Here is a 12,289-nt window from a genome sequence, read left to right on the forward strand (position 1 = left end):
ATGGAACACTCTTCAGTCTTTTAGACTGAAAACAATGTTTGAAAGTTTTGAAATGTTCTTAATTTATAATTTTAATATTGTTCCCCTAAAAATTAACCTAACTAGCTCCTTTCTTGTCTGAGAATAGATAACTACAAAATAGTCTCTAAAGTTTCAGTTCAAATGAGAAATAGTTGGAATGTAAAATGAACAACCATACCTCAAGTAAAGCATCTGGGTCATTATTGATGTCAATAAATAAAAGGGACAAAAAGAAAAAAAAAGAAGTATCAGTGATAAAAAGTTTGTGAATTAAGTAAACAGTAAAAAAAATCTATAAATTAAACTCGGCTCAAAATTCTCAAATCCACATTGTATCCTTTTTTTTCTCTGGTAAAGGCCATATTCACTATTATTGATTGATAAAGTCCAGCACGTTGAAGCACGTTGTGGGGCCACTACAAATTAATGGAATTCTTGAATTCAGAGTACAAAATAAGAAAAATGAAAGCCAACTTTATCACTTTCTCCTCTTTCACATATAATTGGAAAATCATTTATTATTTACAATGAGAAATAAAACAGAAAAACTGACTCAATAACTCTATGTGACTAGTATATTATTCATCGGCAAGTCACTTCATTACCCACACTATTGCAAATGGTCCCTAATAAATTAAAATTCAAATAATTGGTGATCATAAAGCGTTAGAAGGTTGTTAGCCATCAAAATATTCATTCTATTTATTATGTTAGGTCGAATATAACTGAATTTGCCACCGGTTACTTCCATTTCATAAATACACTTCGCCTTTACATAGTGACCTATATCTAACCTAAAAACCATTAATTCATCATTATCAACAAATTAGGTTAAAACTATTATTTCTCTTAACCAAGCTTCAAACTAAACTTTGGCAAACCACGGTGATCTACACCTGCCCACGTGGTCGCATGATCACCTACATTTCCTTCAATTTATTATGAAAAGTAAGGGATCTTTTTTCAATTTATATTAGAGCATTTAACCATTATATTGCGACAACTTTTGTATATTCTAGGTAACTATAAATCACGATATAGTTAAATTATATATATATATATATATATATATATATATATATATATATATATATATATATATATTTTACTACTAAACTAGTATATTAGTGATCCAAATATAAACTTCAGTTTCCCAAACATTTAAGCGTTAAATTAGTCTTCCAAAATTCCAATTAACATAAAAATATATAACTTTTTGTAATATAAATCTTGGAAAAAAAAATACTCTTTATGTAACTTTTAAAGTTTTGAAGAATTAATTTATGTCAACAGTATTTAAAATGATAAAATTAATTCAAAATGAATTTTTGAAGCATTGAAATTAAATTATTTTTTAAAACAATATAGTATAAAATAATTAAATAATAATTCAAAAAATATTGCACTAACTTTAAAATCAGTTTATAACATTAGTATAGGATTACTTTATTAACATTATGTTAGTCTCAATAGAATTGAGTTTATAAATTTTAGGTTCTAAAAAAGTATGGCTGGAAAAAGAAACTCCACTCTAAATGATATGATCTTTTAGATTCGTCTAAAATTAATAAATACTTTATCCTTATAATATAGTTAAAAAAAACAATTTTTTTTTTGGGATTAATCTACTTTTTTCCACGGTCACACATATGGAAAAAGTCCCTAACGGTATGAGTATCACGATGTTATCATAGGTCAATGATATCCATCTTCTCAGGGTTAAATTTGTAATTTCCAGCTTCGCCCTTTGTGAAAACGGCCACTGAAGTCCAAAACTCCCCAAACGCAAAAGCTGACCTACAAAAATGGGCCACAAGTTATTATCTCCATTGTTGCATCTGCGGCCTGTACCCACTACAACTGTTAAATTTTTCTAAAATATTTATTGCATAAATTAAAAATAAAAAAAATTCCGTTTGTATTATTTTCACTTGTCATTATTTTTCCTTTAATTGGATATATTATATTTTATAATTTATTGTTTTAATTTTTCTTTTCCAGGCACTTACGTGTGACACCCAGATATGAGAACCAAAGCGACTTTCTGTATTTAATTTTTTCTCTCAACCCAATTAGAAAAAAAAAGTGAAGATTCCATACCGTGATATGAAAGATTTTAATTTATTTATCATATTGTCTGAAAATGTAAAACATTTTTACGTGTACATTTAAAATAAAAATGATACAATGGTTACAGATTTCTAATAGTTAAAAATAAAAATATCCAAAAATAATAGATATTAAATGAAATTATTTCCTTCGTAATAATTATAAATATTAATAAACAAGATAATACCATAAAGTGGTCATATATTATTAAATATCTCTTAAAAAATATTATATGGGTGTATATAAATTAAACTCATAATAAAATAAAAAAAATAAACAACAATAATTTACGGCAGACGGAATGAAAGTTGCTTCAACTAGCTTAATTAAAGTCCCCCCTCCCCTTTTTTTTTCTTCTCCTTTTTGTTTTTCTATCATGAAAATCTGAAATAGATAGAAATTAAACTCCACCCAATAAATAAATAAAATATGTAATATAATCTCAAGCACTCCATGAGCATAAAAACCCTTATATAGTATTCACCTTGTCTTCTATTATTCATTTTTTCCCTCTAGCTGTAATTGCATAGGGACACAACATCTCTATAGCTATATGCAGCTAGGAGACTCAAGTGTGTTGGAGATCTCCTCCCATACCCAGCCTGAGATGGCGGTGACGGCAGTAGTGTCGCCACCAGAAGAAGTAGTCCATGATGGCAGCGACAACAGTGGTGATGGTGGTAGTGGTGATGGTGGTGGTGGTGAGATGATTGGGATGGACTTGGATGCAAATTCAGGTGAAGGAAATGAAGGTAATAATAAGATGAGCTTTGGAGGGAACCGGTGGCCCCGCCAAGAAACTTTGGCTCTCTTGAAGATAAGGTCGGATATGGATACAGTTTTTCGAGATTCAAGTCTTAAAGGTCCACTTTGGGAAGAAGTTTCAAGGTATATATAATAAATATAATTTATATAGTTCAATTTCAATACATCTAACCTCTCAATTCATCTCTTTTCATTTTGTTTGCCTTTTGGAGTCACTTCAATATTCTATTTCTTTTTGTGTGTTTGAAGAAAGTATATATAAAAACTTCAAGCTAGCTCCTTCAAGATCGTGCATGTAGATCTATGAATTGGTTCTCAATTTCCAGTTCAGGCAATTAAAAATCATTTCCCTTCATGTATATTCGAGCCGTTAAGAGCTATTCTTTTTTAATCACATGCACCATCAACTTTTGAAATCAGCGAATCTTATTCTTCCAGTCTGAGCTAAATAAATATTCAATATGAACTTCGTATTAATTAACTGAAATTTTTATATCTCTGTGTCAGCTGTTTATAAACAAGGCATATATAAAATGAACCCGTGTTTGAAATGAATCATTCTGAGCGTTTTCAGTTTTCTATTGATTTGCTCTTAATTTTTAAGCCTCTCTTCTTTGTTGCCTTTCATTGTTTCCTTTGTTTAGTTTTTTTTTTGTCTTATTTGTTAACTTTTTAGGTATGAACCATCTCTTCTTATGTTGTTAATTCAGTACATCAAGGAAAGTACATTTCGTTGTCTATGATTTTACCCTTGCTCATGGGAAAACATAGTTCATTTTTTTTATAATTTTTTTTCTCAACTCTTTTTCTATTGGATATATAATGTTAAAAAAATTTGATCTTTCTCTAATTTTATGCATAAATCTACGCACGCAGGAAATTGGCAGAACTTGGATATCAAAGAAGCGCAAAGAAGTGCAAGGAAAAATTTGAGAACGTGTACAAGTACAACAAGAGAACCAAAGACAACAAAAGTGGCAAATCACATGGAAAAACCTATAAATTCTTTGATCAATTACAAGCCCTTGAGAACCAATTCACAACAGTCTCTTACCCGCCAAAACCACAACCTACTTCTACTTTGGCAACAACAAACCCATTGACATTGCCAACAAGGCCAAGTGATCATGGTAACAAAGTTATCTCTTATGTCACAACTTTTCCTTCCACAAACCCTACTCTCATTTCACCTTCTCCACAAACCAACACTACCACCACCACCACCACAACAACATCCACAACCAACCCTAGAGATTCATCACGACCACAAACCAACAACAACAATAATAGTGTCACACACTCTTTGCCAAACATGAACACCTCTTTCTCTACCACCACTGCCTCCACCTCATCCTCCACAGCATCAGATGAAGACTTGGAAGAGAGGTATAGGAGGAAGAGAAAGTGGAAGGACTACTTCAGGAGGCTCACTAGGAAGGTCTTGTTGAAGCAAGAGGAGATGCAAAAGAAGTTCTTGGAAGCCATGGACCAAAGGGAGAGGGAAAGGGTGGCACAACAAGACAATTGGAGGATGCAAGAAATGGCAAGGATCAATAGGGAGCATGAGATTCTTGTTCAAGAGAGATCAACAGCAGCAGCCAAAGATGCTACAGTCATTGCATTATTGCAAAAGATGTATGGCCAACAAAACCCCACACAACAAGTTGAAGTAGAGCCACCACCACAACAGAAGCAAACAATTCCCCAATCGCTGCCTCCAATATTAATGCCAAACAATAATTTCGAGGTCAAGAAAATAAATAATGGTCACAGTGTTACTAGTACTACTACTGGTACTGTTGCTACTGCTGCTACTACTACTACTACTTCGCCGGTGAATTCTTCTTCTTCTCGGTGGCCGAAGGCGGAAGTTCATGCTTTGATAAGGATAAGGACAAGTCTAGAAACCAAGTATCAAGAGAATGGACCAAAAGCTCCATTGTGGGAAGATATCTCAATTGCAATGCAAAGGCTTGGGTACAACCGGAGTGCAAAGAGATGCAAGGAAAAATGGGAGAACATCAACAAGTACTTCAAGAGAGTGAGGGAGAGTAGCAAAGAAAGGCGTGAAGATAGCAAGACATGTCCCTATTTCCACGAGCTTGAAGCTCTATACAAAGAAAAGAGCAAATCGTCCAAGAACCCCTTTGGCATCTTCCAGAATATGAAGCCTAATGAGATGATGCTGATGATGACGGAGCCACTGATGGTGCAACCGGAGCAACAATGGAGGCCCCCACCTCAATCATTGGAAGAGGGTGTAGGGATGGAGAATGCAAGTGAAGAATATCATGAAAATGAAGAAAATGGTGGTGACGATGATGATAACATTGAAGAGGATGGAGATAGTGTGGAAGATGAAGGAGCAAACCCGTGTGAGATTGCGACAAATAATTAAACGTGCTTCAGTGGACACCGTTGAAGTAGACAAGATAAGGAATTTTCTGAATGGAGAAAAATTAAGTGTGTGGTTAAATTTACTTTTACTTATTTCGGAAAAAATAGTCCTTTATTTTTTTTATCATTTTTTTAGACTTCAAATTGTGATTATTTCTTAAGGAAAACAAATGTTGGGTATAGTATAGTCATTCAATTTTTTATTTTTCCAATGGGGTTGTAACATGCTACTGAAAAAAATTGTCATAGATTGTTGACATTAAAGGCATGGCACAAACACCTGCACCAGACAATTCAATTCTTTAATCATCATTCACAACCTATCTAAAAGCATGGGGCTTCTGTGGCTGCACATAACATACCCTATCTGAGGAGAGACTTTTTCTGAGCATGGGGTATCATAAAAGGTGATGATTAGGGTAGTGGGTCAGTTTTCTGCCGCCATGAACTATATTCAGATGTTTAACTCCAAAAACAGCCACATGGGCCAGCAAAGCAGCTATAGTGGGGGTGTACAATGTGTTTCGGACTGATAAATTACCAATAATGTTTTCTTAAAAAAATTGTACAAACTTTCAATGTGTGAACTATAATTTGATTCTCGAAAATGCAATTGATTGTAACTTTAAGTATATGAAAGTATAAAAATTTCAAAAGTATCTTAAAAGCGTAATTTGTTTGTCATTACTTTAATCTTGTCGGTAAAAAGATTTTTTTGTTAAAATTAACCCTATGTTTATGTGGAACTTATTTATCTATGTGGCAGTTGATGATACACTTATAAATGGCACAAGACAAAATAACAGCCGATAGTGTACATGAGGCAGTCTAGTCAAAGACTAAAATAACAATGATTAGATTATCATTTGTTATTCACGGTGTATATTAATAGCTATCACATATGCATCATCAAATCATTAAATCATCAATTATCACATATGCATTGAATCCTCATGTATCATTCAAATGTACATTGTCATCTGTAAGGTGCTAAGTAGATACAAACGTTAATTTTAATAAAAAAATCTTTAATTTTAACCATAGGACTAAAGTGATAGAAAAATTATATTTTCTTGAGTCTTTTAAAATTTTAATATTTTTAGGGGATAAGTGAATTTTACAGTCAAGAACCAACATAGTTATTTATCTCGTTTTTATACTACTTTTCATCTCTTTTTATTACGTACATTCATTATTATTTTAGTTTATATTTTGTTTTTCTTTTTTAACCTTTTATATTTTATATTAAATTATGAGATTTTTAAGTGGAATCAGCATTATTCATGAATTATTGGTAAAATATAAATTGTAACGACCATGATGATAGAGAGAAATCTATAGTACATAAAATTAATGTCACATGCATGCATTCAAGCTAGTCTTGTAATTTTCCTTTTGCTATGTCTATATGTGCTGGCGATAGGAGCTCTCACACAATCACTCTGTTGTACTTTCAATTTTCCTGTGTTTTTGGAGGCTTTAGTTGCGTGAGAGTTAAGAGTTGTTATATGACAAGAGGAAACTTGGTTAATTTTCCACCATTGACTTCACATGTCACGAGATTTGTTAAGACAGTTTTTATTATTTTAAACACGTTAAATAATTGAGACTGCATTTTACATGATATATAATTACTTTAATTTTTCTCAATGTTTATCTTTCTCTTTAAGAATATCTAACTTAAATTATGCTGAAACACAAAACATTTTTGAATACCGCGTCCTATGTAATATTCTACCAATCTCATCATGTGTATGCAATTGTAGTAACTAGTAAGGCAGTTAATTTACCAAACTTAAACAGTACTCTTAAAAACTAAATAATAAAGATTTGCATATTTATTACTCTACTATCATTATTTTATAAATTTTACTATCATATTTTTAAATTTTGTTCACAAATTTTATTGATATTTTAAATGTGTAATAAAGTGTTGATAAAATGAAATTGTTGTTACCAACATAATAAAATGTTCTATAGTTTAAAAATATGTTGTAAGAATCACAAAATTTAATCTTGGATGGTAAAATTAATGCGTAAAAATAAAAACATGATGTAAAATAAGCGAAAATGAAACATGAGAGATACTTTGTAAAACAATAGCAGTTAAATAATAAAATATACCATTAAGATAATTTAAAAATATGATTGCTCCGAAACATAATGTTTATATGGAGTTGTTTTAATTATTATAACTATGTTAACAAGTTAGTCATACTAGTGAGATTCATATCATGTAAGCCATTAAGGTACTCAATTAGCTAATTTTATACCAGTTAAGTCGTCAAATTAAGTAAAATTAGTTAATTTGACTAGCTGTCACATGACTATTTATTTAAGTTAAGTGGCTAGCTACTCAAACTACCTATTTTGATGTTGCATGTTATTTATTTTTTTGAATGAGACTTTTTTCCATATAGTATGTCCCATTGAATTTACTAGTATGAGTAATAAGTCTCATATAATATGTCATGTGGCAGTCAAATTTATTTATTTAAAAAATAATAAATAGTGAAAATAATATATATATATATATATATATATATATATATATATATATATATATCAAACAATATTTTTAAAATTACACTATTAAAGACACCAATTTAAAGTTTGATGGTCTAATAGTTGTTAATTGTGGTCTAACCAATTGTAGTTAAATTTATACTTTTAATAATATAAAATATTTTTTAAGCAAGAAAATAATATATGAAAGAGAAGGGCTACAGTAATAGAAAATAATAAAATTATTAATATGTGAATAATAATAATAATAATAATAATAATAATTATTATTATTATTATTGTTATTATTATAAACTAATAATAATATTAATAAATAAAATACTACATGTGAAACCAATAAGTGGTGGGACACCTAGGTAAATTTATAAACATATATCACGCCTTCTTCCTAGCTATCCAAGTCCAGTAGCCACAAAGTGACAATTTTACAAGAGCCACCATCTGGGTCCACCGTTAGAAATTAATGCTGTATGTTCACAAAATTATGCCATTTCATTACAATATTCTGTATGCTCATCTGTGTTGACTTTAGAATATAGCAATTATGTATATTGGAGTTCTCTAGATCAATAAGTCCATTAATGATCACCGATGGGGAGGTTCAAAACGTTGACGTACCATCCTATTGCACAACGAACGACCAGGGACAAAGTAAATAATATGGACTTTTCTAATGTTACAGTAGATCGATAAAGAAAAAATTGACTGCACAATTTTTAGAAGGTCATGAGTGATGCTAGGTGCACCTAATTGTGCACCCAGTAATTAATGTGAAAAGTTAAAAAATATTTTTTCGGTATTTTTTAAAAAATACTGTGCACCAGGTACCAGGCACACGCTTTTTTCCTTCTCCCGCGACGTGCTTCTTCTTCTGCCCGTGAGCCTCCCTGCTGTGCCGTGAGCTGCTTCTTCTTCTTCCGCGAGAGCCTCCTGCTGTGCCACGAGTTGCTTCATCCTCTTCCACAAGCCTCCCTGCTATGCCGCGAGCCTCCCTGCTTTATCCACGAGGTGCATCTTCGTCCCTCCTGCGAGTATGTCTTCTTCTTTCGTTCTTCCGCGAGCTTCCGTTCTTCATCGAGATAAGCCTAACATCCCTTTTGTTGTGTTGTTCTGCTTCCATTTTGCTTGTGTAGTGCTAGGTAGTAGAGACGAAGTTGATCCACAATGGCAATAGTTGATCCGCATTAGGTGTTTCAGTTACAGATCAACTTGATCCGCAATAGGTTTTTGTGTTACGGATCAAGTTGATATGCTATAGAATAGATGATCCGCAAAAAGCTTATGGATCAACTTGATCTGTAAGCTTGTTGCGAATCAACTTGATCCATAAAAGTTAATTTTTTTTTAAAATGGCGATTAGGTTATAATTGAAGAAAAACGATTTTATTAGGATTTATGGTTAGTTTTAAGGCTTTTAGGCTTAAACTCTATTTTCCGTAACTTAGTTTTAAGTTTGTTTATTATTTATTTTATGAATGATTTATTTATTATTTTGGTCATCTAAGAAATGTTTGTAGGATTACATTACAATTTAGATTAGATTAGATTAGTTTTTTAACAAACAACATTAGATTAGAAATAGGAAAAGTAGAACAAAAATAATAAAATATTCTTTTGTCAAATATATTTCAAAATGTCACGCTCTCGTGCGTCGTCATCACGTTGGACCAGCATGAATGAGGAACTCGAACACCTTGTTGTGAATATGCCCAGTAAAAATTAACATATAGTTATTTGTTTTGTGCTTGAATTCCTGTTAATTGCTTGAATGTTAATCTTGTAAGAATTAACAATTGAAGAGCATGGGGAATGGAAGGAATTGACAAACATGATGCAGCATGTCGTGGCTCCACCAGAGACTTCTTTCCAGACCATTAGCGTCAGGGATCAAGTCATGTTCATTTTGATTTAATTAACATTTGATTTTTCTGTTATTTCGTGTAACTAACCAACCTTATTTTGTGATATGACATGTAGATTTTCGGTGAAGTTGGTAAGATATATGTTGTCAAGTGGAAGGACGTACTTGACAGTGTATGACATTTGGTTGACAAAGATGGAATTATCATAACGTTTTGTATAACAAAGATCTAGACCAACCAGCCATTATAGCAGGGTGGATAGCACTGCACGATTTTTACCAGCTGACTGGAGATCATCTAGTATCCCTGCATCATTATGGTAAGAGTGCATTTTTTCTTACTATATTCAAGACCCCTTGCCTGCCCAGATCATTCCCAAGATGACACTTTTTATATCATTAAGTGTTAGGTTTTGTGACCTTCAAGGTTTATCTCACTTAGCAGAAAGTTTCATGTAGCAATCTGGTAAGCAACTTCCTAATTTCATTTCTTTATTTTTCAAGTTTTAAATTTTATAACATAAATTGTTGACATAATATTTCTTTATTTGTGAGGACGTTTCAAGTAGCACGTATTATTTTTTGACAAACAAAGGCTGGACTCATTTGTACTTGGAAGACATTGCAGAATGCCGACTCGTGTTCAATCACTGGAGGAAGTCACTAAAAATTAGAGCCGGATAGAAACATTTCTGCGAGACCTTGTCGTTCACCGCTGGCATGGAAATAGTTTTCGAATTCATTGATCCTGATGTTAACTGTGTGCTTTATTGGTCGTGTTTATGAATTGCCTTAGGATTGTGAACATTTTTATTATTATGCACATTTTAATTATTATGAACATTTTAATTAACCGTGAACAATTTATTTATATATTAGTTGTTTTATAATAATTGTTTTATAATGTGTTGATTTTAAATTTGTTGCAACAATGTTCTTATACATAATAATTGCTTTGTCATGCATAATATTATCCCATTGTTTTTGAAAAAATCTGGTCATGTTTTTGAAAATAAGTATTATTAATTAATGACTAAATGAATTTTTTTATCATTGTTAAATTTATCCAATTAGTATAGTAAAAGACTTACAAATCAACTTGATTCATAAATCTTAAAAATTAACTTATGGATCAACTTGATCCCTAAAGGAAAAAAGAAGACAAGAACAATTTTACCATTTTTAAAAAATGTTGGGTGCACTAGCAATAATGCTGGGTGCACCTAGCAACACTCCAAGGTAATTTGTATATTGTTTTGGCCCACAATACACTCATCTTAATGAGTCCATTTATCTAACTAGAGTAAATATATTTGTTCAAAGGGAAATTACTTAGCACACCCCATTTTTTGCTTGATGCATCCCATATTTTCTAAAATCCCCTTCTTACCCTTCTTCTCCCAAGCAATGCCTCTTCTCCCAAGCCTCCATGACCAACATTGCACCTTCATGTCACACCACCATGACCCACGAAACCCTCCTGCATCATCAAATCCACCACTGCCTTACATCATCCACAAATTTATTATGAATTAAATAATCCGTAACATATTTATATTACAAATTGCTTAATTCGTAATAAACAAAATGATTTATGACTTTCTCACTCTTCATTTTAAGTTGTCTTTCATTCCATTTTAAATTCCTACAAAATAAACCATCAAATAAGCACATATAACCTATCAAAATGATAAACTAAAGAGAAAAATAACATATTTATAAATTTATAAGTAAAAAGACACAAATAAAATCTTAAATAAGAAAAAAGATGAGATGATTACCTCAATTCACAACTCTCAATTATGTATTTTTTGACAATTATTAAGCCACCACCCTAAAAGGAAATGATCATCTCCCTAAAATGGAAATCTAGTAAAAACGGTTATTCTTGTGCATGCACGAAATCGTTCACATTCTTAATTTCAAATTTTCAACTCACTCAAAAAATTAGAAGTACTTGGCACGATGCTTCTACTCCTCCGCATATTTTTGTTGCAAATAGTATGCAGTACTTTAATGAATGGAAGCATGCAAGGAAGCCATATGGCTATTCTACTCGTTTGGAGGCTCATCAGTCATCATCAACAACCCGCAACAGAATGGCAAGCACCAGCAGAAGGAGCGCTCAAATGCAACACTGTTCCAGGAAGAAAACTGTTTTGGAGTGAGAATGATTGTTGGTCATCATTGTGGTAACTTTATAAAGGCTCAAACTCTTGTTCATCAAGGTGTTCCAGAACCACATAAGGCTGAATCCTGGGGTCTTTTGCAAGCTGTAATCTGGATCAACTCGCTTGGAATGAATAATGTCACTTTTGAACTAGATTGCAAATCTGTTGTTGACAGCACCAGTTCTTCATATCATGGCACTTCTGAATTTAGCTATATTAATTCTATCAATGTGTAAACAGTTTTTTCATAATTCATGTAACTCTGGTCAATTTTGTTGGAGAACTAGTTATGTTGCTCATACTCTTGTGAGGACGTCAAGATTATTTGCTCTTAATAAATTTTTTGATTGTATCCTCCTCCTATTTATCCTATTCTTAATTATGTTTGAAATGAAATAAGTTATTTTTTTTGTAAAAAAAAAAAAGAAGCAATCATACA

General features: G+C 31.8%; 1 protein-coding gene across 1 annotated transcript; it reads left to right on the forward strand.

The window, feature by feature from the left end:
- Window positions 1-2,595: 2,595 nt before the first annotated feature.
- Window positions 2,596-5,608, forward strand: LOC114390698 (trihelix transcription factor GT-2-like). Its single transcript, XM_028351539.1, has 2 exons — window positions 2,596-3,018; window positions 3,772-5,608. The coding sequence occupies exons 1-2, from the start codon at window positions 2,684-2,686 to the stop codon at window positions 5,291-5,293; spliced, it is 1,857 nt and encodes a 618-aa protein (XP_028207340.1). The 5' UTR covers window positions 2,596-2,683; the 3' UTR covers window positions 5,294-5,608.
- The last annotated feature ends 6,681 nt before the right edge of the window (window positions 5,609-12,289 follow it).

The sequence above is a fragment of the Glycine soja genome, chromosome 16 (genome assembly GCF_004193775.1).
Source record: "Glycine soja cultivar W05 chromosome 16, ASM419377v2, whole genome shotgun sequence".
NCBI lineage: Eukaryota > Viridiplantae > Streptophyta > Magnoliopsida > Fabales > Fabaceae > Glycine > Glycine soja.